Below are 18,345 nucleotides of genomic sequence, written 5' to 3' on the forward strand. Positions count from 1 at the left end.
TACCCACTGTGGGGCACATTTGCCATCTTTCAAAAGTCCCAAAGACTTTTAGTCTGAATCAGATTTTGACACAATCATTATTGTGTCTAATTAACATTTCTCAAATAAAATCACGGCCCTAATTTTTTTTAAGAAAGTTTTCTTTTTTTTTTTATGTTGACCTAATGGTAAAGCTCTATTTTTCCCCCCAGCTTTACTGAGATATTTATTGACTCCACTTTGATTTAGTGGCTAAATAATCATTCAAATGCCTAACTTGTGGCAGTAATCAAGGGAGAAAAACTCAAGACTTAAAATATCATAGGTATTTGAGAATAAAAAACCTACTTTGGTTTCTCTGTTTCCTTTTTATTGTCTCTAATGCTTCTGGAAGATTTGTCCTTTTCAGAATCAGTATCTAGCTCAGATCCACTGTTACTCGATTGCCCACGTTTTCTCTTGGTTTTCCTGTGGTGCTCATGCTTCCTTTTCTTCTTTTTCTCTTTTTTCTTTTTCCTGCTTGTTTGTTTGAGCTTTTTGTTAGTGTCACTTTCATCTGAAGACTCTGACTTCAGAGGACTTCTGCTTGGGAAAATCAACATTAGAATTATTTTCAAAAGAGAATTGGAAAAAAGAATACATAAATAATTAAGGAAATAAACAAATCTGTAAAAGGGAATCCTATAAATGCCCACATGGACTTACTACTTGCCCAAACATTATCAGTACCTTCCTGGATTACAACTCACCTTAAAGACTTAAGAGTTGGACCTAAAATAACACCAGGTGAAGAAATTCTAATTTTAATAGCTTCTAAACCTATACTTTCATAGCTATACATTTTTAAATGAAAGTAATCTACCAGTCGTTTTAAAATATAGTATTTTTTAAAGCAACCTTATAAAACATTTATTTTCAGTCTTAATGTATTATGCCAGCATGACCTGAATGCCAAAAAAAAAAGTTTAATTCTGGTCCTTGTTTTTAAAGGTTATAATGAGCTCTTTCTCATTACTGGCATATCTATAAACAACTCCCTTTCATGCATCAACTATTCTCAATTTATAAAGGCTTCTTACGCTTTTAGAGTACATGGCTTCCCAGGGCTCATCATATTAATGAGACCATCTAGTCTGTATTTGCGAGAGAGCTCATTTCTCAATTCAATGATCTACAACAAAATTCTCTCAAAGCTGGGGAGAGATGTGTGCCATCTTGCTTTCCCCAAAGTTTTCATGTGATTTTATCCTATGCTATATTATACAAGCTCCTTCTACTTTTACAAAAGTGTTGAAAATGTAACTAAAGAAATATCTGAATTACAATATTCTAAAGGTTACTAATGAGGTTAGTAAGTTACTTAAGAATCACAATGATGCCATTTCCCTCCTGGCCTAATTATTGGCAGTAACTGTGTCACGTTCTTGCCACTACAATGCCAAGGGGAAAAAAAAGGAATAATCTATAAGAGTGAGGTAAGGGAAAAAGATCAAAGATCATCTCATTACTTTAAGCAAAAGGAGGAGTTTTACTTACTCTTTTATCATAGAGTTTTCTAAGGAGCATCATTCCAGCTAAGCTATAGACAGTACACTGACAAAGACTAAAAATCCATCTATCAAAAAAACTACCTTGTCAGTGGTGACCCTTCAGAAGCAAGGGCTGTGGCCTCTTCAGTTTGTTGGCTCAGAGATGGTATGGTTCCAACACAAAAGCTTGGGTTGCTCAGCCAGTCTAATTCTGCACATGCAAAGGGGGAAAAAAGATCAATGAGCTCAATGTGACTTCTAAAGCAGGAAATCCATCCTATCAGCTGACATCCTAATTCACAGCCAATGTCAGCCAGACATTCTCAACAGTCCACAGAAGCCAAAGGGAATCCATGAAATTATTACAAAGGGCATGAGACTTTAAACACACTCTAAAATATTTAAGACCAAAATCCTCTTGTGATATCAGGCTGCGGCTTAAGCAAAAGCCATGTAACAAGTGTGGCCTAAGGGGCAACAAGGCTTTATGATTCCACCCACACTCTAAACAGCATGAACACTTCCAAAGCATTAGGTTTTAATGGCCTCAACTTTGATTTAGACAATTCCAAAAAGTTAAAAAATCAAATCACACATAAAAGTCCACCATGCTTAATATTATTACAGAAGATTAAGATACTTTTCTTTAAAAAAATATTCCAATGTTCTATCTTAGTATAGTAACTTAACATAAACCTTTTCCTATAACAGTGCTACTCTTTGAAAATAAAAACACAAGGTGTCAACTTTTCGAATTAATGCTAAAATTACATAAGATGTTACCAATGATTATCTCTGGGTGGTGAGATTAAATGCCCAAAATTTTTCTTCTGCGTATTACTAATTTCTAACTCTTATACAATGAACTATTTCTGAATTACTTATTTCCTAACTTCCAGGAGTCTTAGCTGTGAGGAAAGGAAAAAAACAGGGGATGGTGGTAGCAAGGGGGCACAAGGAGGGGTCTGCATTCTGTCCTGTTTTGTTTTAAGATGGGAGGCCAGAGCATATTCATATGCTGAGGAGAAAGAACCCAGGAAATAGTTGAAGTCAGAAAAGAGAAGGGTAATTGCACTTTTTAACAGCTGTACTGGGACATACAGACATGTCTCGGGAGATGCTGCAGGGTCGGTTCCAGGCCACGGCCAGAAAGGGAATACTGCAACAAAGCAAGTCTCATGAATGTTTTGGTTTCCCAGTGCATATAAAAGTTATGTTTACACTATATTGTAGTCTATTAAGTGTGCAAAAGCATTATGTCTAAAAAAAAATACATACCTTAATTTAAACAATATTTTATTGCTAAAAAATGCTCATCATCACCTGAGCCTTCAGCAAGTCTTAATCTTTTGCTGGTGGAGGGTCTTGTAAAAAACACAATATCTGCAAAGCACAATAAAATGAGGTACACCTGTAACTGATATACCATAAGGTTCACCCACTTAAAGTGTATTATTCGATGGTTTTTAGTATATTTAGAATTGTGCAACTATCACCATAAAATAAATTCAGAACCTTTTCATCATCCCAAAAAGAAACCTCATACCTATCTGCAGACACTCTCTATCTCCCGGCTCCTGCTCTCCCACGCCCACTCCCAGCCCTAGGCAACCACTAATCTACTTTCTGTCTCTACAGATTTGCCTACTTTGGACATTTAATATAAGAGATCATACAATAGGCGGTCTTGTGTAACTGTCTTCTTTCACTTGGCATACTGTTTTCAAGGTTCATCCATTGTAGCATGTACCAGTACTTCATTCCTTTTACTGCTGAATAATAATCTATTTTACGGATATACCATATTTTATCCATTCATCAGTTGATGGACACTTGGGTTGTTTGCATTTTTTGGCAATTATGAATAAGGCTGCTATGAACATTCATGTACGAGTTTTTTATATGGACGTACGTTTTCATTTTTCTTTGGGAGATATCTAGGAGAAGAACTGCTGGGTCATATGGTAACTCATGTTTAGCATTTTGAGGAACTGCCAGACTCTTTTCCAAATTGGCTGCACCATTTTACACTCTCATTAACAATGTACGAGAATTCCAATTTCTCCACATCCTTGCCAACTTGTTACTATCTTTTAGATTACAGTCATCCTGGTGGGTGTGATATGTTTTCTCACGTGGTTTTGATTTCTATTTCCCTGGTGACTAATGATGTTGAGCATCTTTTGATATGTTTATTGGCCATTCATATTTGAAAAGAAATAACTATCCAAATCCTTTGCCCATTTTTAAATTGGGTTGTATTTTTATTATTGAGTTGAAAGAGTTCTTTATATATTCTGTATTCTAGTCCCTGATGGTAATTGCATCTTAGTGAAGAGGAGATATCGGAATGCACGCTCCCTGATGGCAGGGACTTTGTTTTATTCACTGCTGTATCCCCAGCACCCAGAGCAATGCCCAGCACACATCAGTAGGAATTTAATAAATATCTGTGGAGCAGAGGGGAGGGAAGAGGGAAATTCCTAAGGAGGAAAGGTACATTAAAAAGCAGAGGAAAAAGGGAAAGAGGGGGATTCTAATTTATGAAGTGACTACCGCAGCCCAAGCACCAAGTTAAGTACTTTACATCCTTACATTTTATAATCCTCACAACAGCCCTCCACGGGAGGTATGATGATCTCCACTGCACAGAAGAGGAAACTAAGGCTCAGAGGGATTAAGTAATTTGTAAGGTCATATCCAGTAAGTGCTAAACAATTGTTCACGCAATCTTTCTTCTACTGTCTCCTTTTTCCTTCTGAGGTTGGTTCCCTTCCCTTGGGCCTAATTCCTGGCAAGAGGTAGGTGAAGACAGCTCCTGTTGCTTCCTGAGATCACAATTATTTCCCCAATAATAGGAATCTATCGTGAACAAAGGAGAAGTGGAAAAGATGGAACAAAAAGATGCAAGAATGAGATGCTCTCAAACAATTCCAGTATATTTTTACATAAATATTCTCCATAGTGATGTCAGCTTGGAGGAAATGTAAAGAAATACAGATGTCAAAATAACATAAAGGATGTGAGAAAGTCCTTCAGAAGGTGCAAGAAAGGCTTCTTAAGGATGCAATGCAGGCTTTGCCATAGGGGACCACTGTGGAAAAACAGTAGTTTATAAAGAACTAAAACCCTTGGGTTTTGAACTCAAATCATCATTGACCCTCTGCGTGATCTTCATCTCAATCAGACGATCGTTTGTCAGGGCAAAAGGGATTTTCACCTGAAAAGAAGTTGCTGCTTCTCCTACTTCCTTTTTTTTTTTTCCATAGCATATCAGCAGTGAACATGCATGGAATATCAGCAGTAATCATCACTGGATGTCAGCCTGGAGAAACTTTGGAGATCCTCTAGTCCAGAGATTTTTAAAACATTTTTTAGCCAAAGAACACACTGCTCAAACAAAATCCTTCAGAGAAGTCCAACCCGCAGAACAGAAAGAGCAGGGATGCTCTTGTTGGGGGTTCAGAGGGAGGCGGTGGGTCTGAGAAGGCTCTCTGGAGCACAGCCTGGATACCACGCCCTCACTGACAGATCAATAGTTGGAGGCCCAAAGAAGTGAAGTCATGTGGCCCGGGGCACACATTTGAACCTGGATCTGCGACTCTCCATCCAGTTCTCTCCACCACATCACGGTGCTACCCTTCACTTCCTCAACTAAGGAGATGGTTTTCCTAAAGTCTCCTTGCAACTGGTGCATGGGGCTATTAGGGTAATTTTCATATTGTAATCTCATTATCTGCATGTCAGTCTTCCCACTATATTCTAAGCAAAGGTCAACAACTCAAATCCTTAGAGGGACCAGATTACTAACGATTACTGTGACACTATAGAAAGTGACAACAAAAATATTTTGCCAGCTAAACAAATACACCAACTGGTTTACAACTCTTACATTCAAGTTTCCAGCTCGCCTTCCCTCCTCCCACTCCTTTCTGAACTTTATCTTTGCATCTTTTATCCCTAGCACCTAATTTACTGAACAAACTGAAGGAATTTGAGATGGTCAAAAGCAAGCCAATATCTGGGTATAAAAAGTACAGCTATTATAATTCTCCCATTCTTCATTATAAATGCAGATTTAATCATTAAGGAATAAAGTACTGAATACCTACTATGTGCCCAGGCACAGTTCTAGGCTTTGGGGGTACAGTGGTGAACAAGACGGGCTAAGTCTCTGCTCTCATGGTGCTTATGCATAATTATAACCTCAACTGTTCACATAACACATTTGGATTGTTAATTAAATTTTAGTTACACAGAATCCTGGAGAACGTTATCTGAGATTAAAAGATGCTTTATTAATCAGATTGCAAAGTCCTTTTCTATATTTACTTACATCCTCACATAATTTACAAGCGTCCTCAACAGAAATCAAATATGTCACTAGATAATTGTGTCAATACTAAGCAGGATGTAACATATTACAGAGAAGACTAGCAGGCTACCACAGGCCCAGGGTTTAAGATAGAGAAGCTGACTGGCTGACAAACCTTTGTCCCTGCAGATTGGTAAATAAACCACATGTTGGAACTCGCCTGGAAATTAGCACTCTGCTATAGACATACACACATCTAAGAAAGGAAGACAGGTGGAACTATCAGGCAGAAAAACCACTTGAGAACTACTGCCTAACAAAAACTAGACAGGTGTAGGAGATCAAGATTTGGCCACCCTGAAATATATCTCTTTACCTTGATTGTTTTCTCTGAGGGACATTTGACCTCCCCCACTAACTGCCTAAAGAATTTGATATGGTGGCTCCTTCCTGGAACAGATCTTCTATCATGATGGCTGTAAAGATAATGTAGGATAGAGGTTACAATAGGAAAGGCACCAAGCCCCTTTTATCAAAAACTCTGTCTCTCCCTAACCACATTATCTATAGATGACCCTGAAAAGAATTGTCTTCCTGCCCTCTGAAGTCCCAGACCACTACCCACCCCCAACACGTTCCTCGCCTTTAGCTGCAATACTTAAGCAAGCAGCTTAGACAGAGGGAGGAGTTGCTCATTTCTGAGTTTCTCCCATGTATACATGTTATTAAACTTGGTATTATTTTCTCCTGCTAACCTGTCTTGTTAATTATTTGGCCAGCCATAAGAACCTTAAGGGAAAGGGCAGAGGGAGATTCTCCCTCTTCCCCCAACACAGGCATCTGGAAGAACCACAGCACGTGTAACCTTACAGAAAATAATATAATGAATCATCACTGAATAAGTTAAGCTAAAATGCTTTTTGCGATAAGTTTATTATATAACTCTATTTCTCCATCACTAGTGAAAATGCTTTAATTCAATTCCACTATGGACAGAGGGAGGAACGAATTGCCATGAATAGATTTGAATTTTAAAAACAAGTTTTGAATCACAATTGGATAAAATACCCAAGTTCTATACCTAGTCCCCACTCTCTTTCAACAAAATAGCACTGATTACTAGTTTAAGTGAACTCAGAGGTGAGCACCTTCTCTCCAGGGATGATAACTCAAAAGACATTTCTAGGGCTGACTGTATACATAAATTAGCATATATATGTTAGGGAAGGAGGTTGTTCCTTTAAAAAGAATGAACCAAGCTCTTCATTTTGATGGAAACTCCCATTTTCTGACAAAGAATCTGAGAGCACAAACATTTGTACAAAAGGCACCGGGCGAACATGGCTAAGAACTGCATTTAGGATGGTGATTACAGAGAACCTAAGCAAAGTCAGCCCTTCCACAGAGCTAACCTACAATTTGAGAGACCCAGGGATCCCAAAGGCAATGTTTAAACAACCAAAACCCCAACATTCCAGTATGATAGTGTGGTTTATAACACAAGCTCTGGAGTCAGAAGGACTCAAGTTCAAATACTGGGCTTTATCGTTTATTAGTTGTGCAACTCTGAACAAAATACTTCATCTCTCTGAGTCTCCTTTCATTCAGCATTTTTTTACTGAGAGCCAGGCATTGTTCTAGGTGCCCAGAACACACAGCGAACAAGGCGAACCCAACGCAACGCTCAGGGAGCTGACACCCTGGCAAGTCACTCACATGCAATGAGACAAATGCGGAGATAGAGAAAATATGCAGGGTATAACGAGAGCATGTAACTAGGTTCCCGAATCCAAACTAGGTATGGCTCAGAGAAAGCTGCCTGGGAGAACATCTCAGTTAAGACCTAAATGATGAGGAGCTGGGCAAATACGCCCTTAGGAAACATCTAGGCAGAGGAAATGGCTTATACAGAGGCCTGAAAGTGAGACAGCATGACTCTCTGGGAAACAGCAGGAAGACGTTAGGCTGGACCAACGGGAGTGAGGGGAAGTGGGGGCAAAAAAAAAAAAGTGGGGGCACGTTAGTTTGGGTTTACCCTAAGAACAAAGGGCAGACGCTCGAGAACCTTGAACAAGGGTGACAAAATCAAATCTAGTGTTCGATCAGCAGTGAAGAGCAGTGTTTAAGAGCACGCACTTTGAAGCTAGACTGCCTGAGCTCCAATCCTGGCTCTGTGGCTTGCTAGCCATGTGACCGCAGGCAAGGCACTCATTGGCTCTGGGCCTCCATTTCCTCCCCCTTTAAAAATGTAGATAATAGTACCGACTTCATAGGGTTGTTATGAGGATTCAGTGAGTTAATATTTGTAAAGCATTTAGTGAATGGCACATAGGGTTTTTAAATAAATAATTTCAAAATTCTGGTGCCATGTGGAGAGTGGTTCAGGGAGGGAAGGTAGGACTAAAGATGGGGAGACTATTTAGGATGCTGTTGTAATAATCCAGGGATGATGGTGGCAAAAATTAGGTAGCAGCAGTGAGAACAGAGGGAAATGAATGAATTTAAAATTCATTTGGAAGGACTGAATGGGGGAAAAGGGGAAGTCGAGGTATGTGTCTAAGTTTTGGCTTAGGGGAATGGTGGTATCATTTTCTGCTATGTGAACACAGGAAGAAGAGCAGGTTTGCAGGGAAAAAGATAATGAGTTTAATTTCTTCCCCAAATATGGGTAATACACCTGCCTCATATGTTGTTATGATTAAATAATCTGATATGCCATCTTCCATCCAAACATTCGACTTCCAAGCAACAATGTCTTAGAGTATACAATCCTAATAAACAATCTGATGATGTAGGAAGAAAAGCTTGAGAATTGATCAGACCCTGGGGGCTCTCTGCTGCTCCTAACACAATGGAGGCACCATATACCTGTTTGTTGAAAGAATGAATGTGGCTGAATCCAGCTCCCCCAGACCCCTTACTGAACATGATGCCTCCTTAAATCCTGGCCTAACTCTTAACAGTACCTCGAGAGGGGAGAACAGAGCCTCTCTCCCTTGCTTTGCTATTAGCTGTCTTTCCTGTCCAGGAGTTTAATTTTTTTTTTTTAATTAAAACTGTACCCACTACTACTAACACTATCTTACATTTTTATAACATTTTATAGTGTAAGCCAAAAAGTAGTGTTTCTATTTATAACAGCAAAAGACCAGAAACACTTCCAAATGTCCTTAATAGGGACTGGCTGAACAAAGCATGTGACATCCACATGATGGACTTCTGTGTACCAGTCCAAAAAATGAGGAAGATCCCTATACTCTGCTGTAGAGTGGTCTCCAGGATTTAAGGTAAAATGCAAAATAGTATGCATTTAAGAAAGAGAAGGGAAATCTAGTTGCTCATATGAAGGGGGGTAAAAATGGAAGGATATTAGAAACTAATGAAAATTCTAACCTGCAGGGGAAGAAACTAACAGGTTGGAGGAATAGAGATGGAAGGTTTTATTTCTCTGAATATACCTGGTTTATATTTTCAACTTTAGAACCATGTAAATGTTTATAAAACAAGATCAAATCAAAACCATGAAAAAAGCAATCTCTAAAAAATTGAAAACAAATATACCTAATTGTATATCAAATTGGTGACAAAACCACACATAGAAGTATTTCAAGTGATTTGAAAACACAGTAATCTGACTGCACATCCATTGAGGGATATGTGCTAAGGACAAATAGAACTATAAAGATATATTGAACTATTTAGTATTAGTCATATTACTACTGTTATTTTGAACATATATATAATTGTACTAATGGCACAAGGAACTAAGATTTTCAGCACAGGAGGAAAGAACTATAAATATTAAATCAAAGAAACGGAGTCAGAATCTCACAATCTTACATTTGGACTGGAAATATCAATATGAATTCATGACATATTTTTCTCTTCCTGGTCCTGACCACTGAAAATGTCTAGAAGTAATGACAACCCAGTGCAATGGTACTCCTAACATCCAATTTGTGGTTTTAACATACCCATACCATTTTCCACTAAAAGAAACCAGGGTTCCTTGGAGAAATGGTCAATTCCAGGCTGTAACACATGTAAGCGATGAGGTCTGGGCATCTTTTAGGCCAGAAAGCAAGGAAGCGATTAAAGATAACTGGGTCATGTCAAAAAGACACGGGCACCAACTTGATTAGGCCCCCATCAGACAAAGACGTGACAATTTGAGCATTAGAAAAATAATATCTGTAATGGACTGAAATATAAATATGTTAAAAATTCATGAGTTCAAAATGAAAATGAGAAAAAAAAAGAAACACCTCATTGGTCACCTTTAAAAGTTGCTGGGACCCCAGCTCATTATTCTGAAAACTGACAAACGGAATAAATCAAGCATTCATAGTGTCTTTCCTGCCTGAACTATATTTCAGGGTATCTGAATAGTGCTGAGAAAAAGTTCTTTACGGGATAACTGATGCTAATAAATATAAGAGGAATGCTAAAGTTAGAAAATAACCATATTGTAACCCCAAAGAAATAATGGATCTAAGCGATAATCATAAATGGCTACAAAAATCATTAGGTGAAAGGCTGATGGGAAGCTTCATAATGGATCAATCAGGCTGTCCATGAATCCACTGATCAATCTTAACATCACTAAAAGAGAGAAAACTAGACAGTACATCCCCCTAATTTCATTCAATAGCAAAGATAGAGCACCCCCAATGAAGTATTTGGAACTAAAAAAGTTATACCTGAATCTAATTAACTCTCTAGATCTAATTACCAGTTTACAGGAAATATGGGATAGAGAAACATGTTAAATGACACCATAAGGATTTGGTGGCAAATGTTGACAGGACAAATGACCCAGTTCTTCAACAAATAAATCCCAAGAGAAAATGGAGGGGAGGGACAAACTATTTTATATTAAAGAGAGACCTAAGAGACATATCCACAAAATGCAATGTTGGATCTTTTTTGGATTCTGATTTGAAAAAACCAACCAGAAAAGGCCATTTTTGTGACAACCTGAGAAATCTGAACACTGACTGGAAATTAGATATTAAAGAATTATAGTTAATTTCATTATGAGTGATAATGCTGTGTTTTTTTTTAAATACAGTACTTTATAAAAGCTCTTTGACAAACATTATCCTGATGTTGGATACCCAGATGTCCCACAAATACTGGTTAAGACAAATGACAAGAGCAACACTCCCCTGTAAACCTTCCATTTCACCCTCCAAAAATAAAAGGATAAATCCTTGGGTTGTTACTCAAGTCACTACCCTCCTTCACCACCAGTCCCCACCATACTTCCCAAGTCTCCTCTATATGCCTCTGTATTTCCAGACAAACTGGGCTATATGCAGTTCTCTGCACAGGTCTCATGCTTTCCTTCCTGCATGCCTTTGAAGGCCCTGGAATGCCCTTCCACTTTCTCTACCTGTCCAATCCTACCCTCTTGAAGACCCATCCCAAAAGTTAGCTCCTTCATAAAGCCTTCTTCGAACCTCCCATCAGAAGTCATTACTCTCGTAGTTCAAACATGACATCTCTTAACATCCTATCTTATCTCCAATCCTACTGTTAGGGGCCAGCCTGGTGGCGAAGTGGTTAAGTTTGCATGCTCTGCTTTGGTAGCCCAAGGTTCGTGGGTTCGGAACCTGGGCATGGACCTACACACCACTCACCAAGCCATGCTGTGGCAGCATCCCACATACAAAATAGAGGAAGACTGGCACAGATCTTAGCTCAGCGACAATCTTCCTTAAGCAAAAAGAGGAAGATTGGCAAAAGATGTTAGCTCAGGGCCAATCTTTCCCACCAAAAAAAAACGATAATCCTACTGTTATTTTTTTGGTAAGTACCTATTATTTGTCTGTACGTTCAGCAAATATTTATTGAATACCTACTATATTTTGGCCTTGCTAGGGGCTAAGTATGCTACAAGGAATAGACAAACACAGTCCCTCTTGACGACATGGAGGCTCAGTCCAGTGAAGGATGACCAAAATTACACTAATTATATAAGAAATTACTCACAATTATGAGAAATGTTACCAGAAAAGAGGTGTAGCGGCTATGAGATGATACAGCACAGGTGGTAGACACAATGGGACTCTGTCACATAAGTGCATGACTTGGGATTAACTACCTTAAATTACAATTCATTATGTGCCTCAATTTTTAACAATGCAGATCTCCTGGGCATGTTTAAGGCTTAAATAAAACATGTAATGCCATCATCTGGCACACAGTAGGCCCTCAATAAATGTTAGTTCTTATTCCCCACAGCTCTGGCCATCTGGAAAGAAACTGTGTTTGATTAGGCTTTGCATCCTAATCCTGTAGCTCTAGGTCTGTCAAAAGATATGAACCCAATAGCATTTCAGAAATAAGTAAAACAGGAAAGGAAGAAAGACGAAATAAGAACACCCAACATTTGCATCAAGAGTCTCCTGGAGATGTGGAGTACCATTATCCCCATTTTACAGGTGAAGTAACCGAGGCTCAGACAAAGGATGGGGTCCAACACTACGATCATATGGAAGTCCCAGCTGCAAAGCCTCTCCTTGGTCCGTCTGTCTTTTTTCATAACCCCACAACTACAGCCCAGAAGCACAGGAGCCCTTCCCAGAAGGCTTTGCAGCGCCGCGGAGATCTCTGGGATACAAAGGGATAAACAAATCCAAGGCAAGGACCGAGACCAGGGCCCGAGAAACCACGTCTTACGTCGCGCGGACTGACTTCTTCATCCATTTTGTGTGCTTACCTTTCCTAGAACTCCCGCTATCGGGAGCTTCACTAACGCCCGCAAAGGCCGGGAACAGCGCCATGGTCACAGGCCGCACTGCCGCTCCCCTCCACAGAAATGGCGCCCGGCAGCGGGCGCCGGTCGGGAGGCCCTCGCGGTCGCGCTGCACTCTGGGAAGCGTGGTTTTCCTGGCGCTCGCTTGGGCGTGACCCGGGACCCGGCGGGCGGGGCGGGACGGGGCGAAGAGGGGCGGGGCAGGACCACTTCCCAGTAATTAGTAACCGCAGGCTTCTGTAAGAAGCGGCACATGCCGACCCGGAGATGGAAATGTTCAGAGCAGAAAGTACTAGGATGTTGGGGTTCCAATTCGACTCCGGAACTCACACCAGCACTTCCTAACTGGGTCAAATTAATCAAACTCTCTAAGCTTCAGTTTCCTCTGCCAAATGTTTAGAAAATTAAGCATGTAGGGCAAGTGCTTAGCGTTGTGCCTGGCTCATGGAAAGCACTTAGTAAAAGTTAGCGGTTGTGTAAGTTGTGACTGCAAGTCCCACTCAAAGCCATGTGAGATATCCAAACTTCAATGAGTTTATCACATTAAATATCTTAGGAATACAAGAGAATTTAAGGTCCTGCCAAGTTCAAAGGTCTTTGCTAGTTAGAAAATATATTTACCTGCCTATTAAGTATTCTTGACAGAAAAAAAAAAAAGTTGAACCTGAATCTAATCAAGCCTGCGACCAGAAATGTAGGAATTAAGGAACAATTGAAAGAGTTCATACTATCTGGAAGCAATCAGCCCAATCCAGAATGTGGGAAATTATAGAAAACAACCAGGTTTCTCCAAGGAATCAATGTCTTCAAGAGGGTGGGAAATTGCAATAGATTAAAAGATCTTAGAGATGTATCAACCAAGTGCAATGTATAACCTCATTATAATTATGATTGGACAAATTGTAAAAAGACCTTTTTGAGACAGATGGAGAAATGAGGTGGACAGAGTATTAGATGACATCAAGTAATTCTTGTTAATTCTGTTAGATGTACTAAGGTACTATGGCACTGAGGTTACTTTTTAAAGTTCTTATAGGGCCGGCCCCGTGGCTTAGCGGTTAAGAGCTTGCGCTCCGCTGCTGGCAGCCGGGTTAGGATCCCCGGCACGCCCCGACGCACCGCTTCTCCGGCCATGCTAAGGCCGCGTCCCACATACAGTAACTAGAAGGATGTGCAGCTATGACATACAACTGTCTACTGGGGCTTTGGGGAAAAAAGATAAATAAATAAATAAAAATTAAAAAAAAAATAAAGTTTTTGTATATTAGAGATACATACTGAAGTATTTGTGGGTGAAAAGAGAGAGATGAAAATATATTTCTTTGTCCCAGGGAGTTCAAAGATCTTAGAGTTATATAGGCAATACATTAGGAACCAGAGATGCAAATCTAATCAAGGGATGGATGGACTCTTGTGAAAGCTGCAGACCTGTATGAGAATTAGGTTGAGTCCAAAATGAGCACCCTCCAAGCTTTGAAGACATCTACATGGTACTTATCAAAAAGGGGTTAGTGTGACAGTAGGGGTGGTAAAACCCCTGCATGTCTGCAACTTTCAAGTCCTACCAAAATTTCTGGCTCTAAGTTACTTCAATTTATTGGGGCAGCTTCTGCCTCCCTTAGCAAATCACCTCAAGTAACTGGGATCGTGACAGTCTTCCCCAGTGCTTTATATCTGTCCACGCCAGAAAAATAATTAATGTGGAAGGTTTAGGAGAATCAAAACCATGTAGTAATGTTTCTGTAGTAAGAAGGAATCTGGACATATTAGATATTTTCTGTGCTACAAATGTGTAAGAGAATTTGGCTAAGAGACCCCCTTATAAGAACAATTTAAAGTCCGTAATCAAGTAACTGATACAGACTCCTGATTTTAGGTTGAAATCTTTCGAAGTTTAGGAAGAGTTTCAGAACATCTAAGAGAATTTAAAGTTCATCATATTTGTAAGTAAAATTGATAAGCTTTATAAAAATTAATGCTTGAAGAAGATGGATATATTGCCAGAAGATAACTGAAGTACCTGAAAAGGAAAAAAAATGTATTAAACTTATATGAAATGCATAAATGCTGAGCAGAGGTCAGCAAACTTTTTCTTTTTTTTTCCTCTCTTTTTTTTTTTTTTTTTGTGAGGAAGATCAGCCCAGAGCTGACATCCATGCCAATCCTCCTCTTTTTGCTGAGGAAGACTGGCCCTGGGCTAACATCCATGCTGATCTTCCTTCACTTTATATGGGATGCTGTCACAGCATGGCGTGACAAGCAGTGCATCACACACGGGATCCAAACCCAGGCCGAAGTGGAGCACTCGCACTTAACCGCTATGCCGCGGGGCCGGCCCCCAGCAAACTTTTTCTTAAAGGACCAGATAGTAAATATTTTAGGCTTTTGGGCCAAAGGGTCTCTGTCACAATTTATCAACACTGCCATTGTGTTGGAAAAGCAGCCATAGATAGTAAATATATAAATGAAAGGGCATGGCTGTGTTCTAATAAAACTTTGTTTATAAAAACAGGTGGTGGGCCCACAGGCCATAGTTTGCCATCCCCAAAGGGTCCTCTATTACACAGGGCAGTGTTTAACTACTTTTATGAATTGAAAGAAACATTATTCAAGACCCTTTAAAAATATTGCTAAAATTTACTAGATTTATAAATAAAATAAAATTTGTAAGCTGAACTTGAAAATTTAAGAACATTGTTCTTCAGTTAAAGCATTTGTTCCTTTATATTGAACAACCAGTTTTGAGGAAATGAAGAGGACAGAGGAATGTGTTAAATACCACGGGGGGTAGCAATTAGCAAAACCCTGATTGTAAGAAACTGTATAGACCAACTATTTGGTTTCTTCAACAAATAAAGTACAAGGGGGAAAAAAAAAAAGCAACAGAGCCAAAGGAGACTTATACATTAAAAGAGACTTGAGAAGCATATTGACCAATAGGAATTCACAGATCTTATTTGGATTCTGATTTAAAAAAACTGTGTAAGTAAAATGATAATGTTAATGAAACAGTTGAAAATTTGAACACTGGCTCGATATTTGATAAAATTAAGGAATCATTGTTAAAATTTTATAGGCATGATAATGGTGTTGTGGTTATACATATTTTTAAAGAGTCCATATCTTTCAGAAGTAGGTACTGAAATACTTATAGGTGAAGTGGTATGACACCCAGAATTTCCTTCAGATATGGGAGGGAGTTAATGGGTGGAGGTATGGTTGAAACACGATTGGCCCTGAGTTGATAACTGCTGACGCTGGGTAAATGTGATGGGGATTCATACATTATTTTGCTCTTTTTTGTTAAATATGTTGAAATGTTCCATAATACAAAGTTTTTAAACTAGAAATTAAAAAGCTTATTTTTTTAAAAAAGTGTAACAATAAGAAGGAAAAAACTACTGATACACACAATGAGATGAATGAATCTCAAAATCTGTATGCTGGGTGAAAAAAGCCAAACACAAGAGAGTACTTACTGTATGATTCTATTTATACAAAATTCTAGAAAATGCAAATTAATATGTAGTGACGAAAAGCAGATCAGTGGTTTCCTGGCTCTGGGAGCAAATGAAGGGATGTTCTACGGGGGGCATGGAAAATCTCTTGGAGGTGATGGAAATGTTCTGTATCTTGATTGTGGTAGTGGTGGTTTCATGGGTGTGTAACCACCTGATGTTTTTAAAGCTTAAGAACAAACTAAGGTTTTGAATTTGTTGTTTTAATAAATTGAACACTAATCGTTTAAACCTGAGATCAGCAAACTTTTTCTGAAAAGGCATATAGTAAATGTTTTAGACTTAAGACATTTGGTCTCTGTGGGAACTACGCTGAAATTCAAGTTTCAAACGATTTTCACATCACAAAATATTATTCTCCTTTCTATTTTTTCCGACATTTATAAATGTGAAAACCATTCTTAACTCACAGGCCATACAAATCAGCAGAGGGCTGATATGACCCATGGCCATAGTTTCTTGGACCCCTGCAAACTTTTTACTGTTAGACAAAACTACAAGTAATCTTTTAAATAGTCTTTTCTGCATAGAAAAAACTCACTTTAACTATTTACTATTATTATTATTATTACTATTATTATTATTTCAATCTACAGACTTTGGGTATTTCCAGGAAATACTCAACTTCTAGTATTTCCAATTTCCAATTTCCAGGCAGGAATTTCTCAGAATAAACTGAAAATGGGTTCAAATTATGATTTGGCTTTGTGGATAGCTTGACAAAAGGAGGAAAATGCACTATTCAATCACTTTTAAGTATTTCTATTCTTTGTGGAAGAAATTACTCACTCTAAATTTATAAGTTGCTGTTCTAGCATCTATCTCACTCTCTAGTATATTCTCATTTAGCCTGCATCCATTTCATGAATCTTGATCACCTCTGGACACTGACAAGAGTGAATCTTTTGTCTGAAGCTGGAAGGAAGGAAGAGAAGAAATGTGAAGGAAAAGGGAAAAAAAATGTGCAGGAGAGATGTGTGAAAAGGGGCTTTGTTTTAGTGGCAGAGAAGTTGGATGAGAGATGTTGTATAGTCTTGATCTCAGTAAAGTAGGCAGCCAGACTGGCCACGAAGAATGAAGAAGAGGGGGGCATGAGTAGGAGCTGAAAACTGTAGAAAACAGCCTTTAAGCAATGTCATAGAAGACACGATATGACAAAAAGTCTGCCAAGAGGCAGTCTGACACAAAGTAGGAGGGTGCTCAGTACTTGTTTGTTGGCAAAATAGCACCTTCATAATTCTCCCTCACTTTTAGAGAAGGATTTATAGAAAAAAGAACAGGTAGTGGAGACTTTTGTTTAGCTTGATTAACACCCTCTTTTCTAAATCTACAAGGTGATCATGTTAGTATGATGTGGCCTCGCTGTTCTGGGCCCATCTGATTTGTCAGAGTAAGTATGTGACCCAATTCACCCAAGTCTTTAGTTAGTAGGTGCTCCACCCGGCTCTGACCCAAACGACGCCAAGCAAAGTTCTTTTCCAGGAATTTTGGAACTAGCACTGAGAAAGAGAAGCTGGTCTCTCTTTGTGTGTCTGGACTGCAAGACGTAATAGCTCAGGAGCTGGTGGAGAAGCAGAGGAAGCTGCCTGTGGAGAGAGAAGGATGAAAGCAGATGTGAGTTGGAGAGGAGGGTCCCAGAGATTTAAGAACCCTAATTCCAGTTGTCCCTGGAGCCTCATGCCTATGGTTGGACTCTGGGAAGCAGCCCAATACCCTTGTAATACATCCTCGTTTCAGTTCAACAGATTCAAGTTGACTTTCTGTCACTTGCAACCAAGAGTCCTAAATAATACAGAATGAATGAGTGAACGAACAAGTAAATGACACAATTTCCACACTCAAGGTCATAACCCCAGAGCCTGGAGGTGTTCCAGTTAGTGCCAGTGATGAATGAGACTTTTAAACCGGTCCACCCAGAACATGTAAAAGCAAACTCCTTCCATCTTAAGAAGGAAAGAATCCTCACTCACTACCTCAGGCAAACTAGAGAAACAGGTCTATCAACTCATTCAACCTTAAGGAATTTTCTGGTAGTCCCTATGAAGTAAAAGAAAGAAAATGTGCCTTTGGAAACCAGAGATATCAACAAGGAAATAAAAGAGTCTGAGCGACTTCATTGGTGTGATCTGCTTTCTGTTTTGTTGTTGTTGTTGTTGTTGTTTGGAGGGGGTGGGAATGGCTTAGGTTGGAAATGCCTTAGTGTGTGGACACAATCCCAAGCTGTAGTTCTTCAGTCTACAGTCT

The 18,345-nt window shown here is 39.2% G+C and overlaps 1 protein-coding gene across 2 annotated transcripts in view; it reads right to left on the reverse strand.

The window, feature by feature from the left end:
* Positions 1-12,645, reverse strand: part of NRDE2 (NRDE-2, necessary for RNA interference, domain containing) — a 44,440-nt gene extending 31,795 nt beyond the window's left edge. The window contains exons 1-3 of one of the 2 annotated variants that reach the window (XM_058567538.1): positions 12,548-12,645; positions 1,611-1,719; positions 328-561 (exon numbers count right to left, since the gene is read on the reverse strand). In XM_058567538.1, coding sequence (XP_058423521.1) covers positions 328-561; positions 1,611-1,719; positions 12,548-12,611 — 407 coding nt within the window. In that variant the 5' untranslated portion in view covers positions 12,612-12,645. Of the gene's footprint in view, positions 1-327; positions 562-1,515; positions 1,584-1,610; positions 1,720-12,547 lie in introns of those variants that run through there. The other variant, XM_058567539.1, reaches the window with a different exon arrangement.
* Between the last annotated feature and the right edge of the window lie 5,700 nt (positions 12,646-18,345).

Source organism: Diceros bicornis, chromosome 24 (genome assembly GCF_020826845.1).
Source record: "Diceros bicornis minor isolate mBicDic1 chromosome 24, mDicBic1.mat.cur, whole genome shotgun sequence".
Lineage (NCBI taxonomy): Eukaryota > Metazoa > Chordata > Mammalia > Perissodactyla > Rhinocerotidae > Diceros > Diceros bicornis.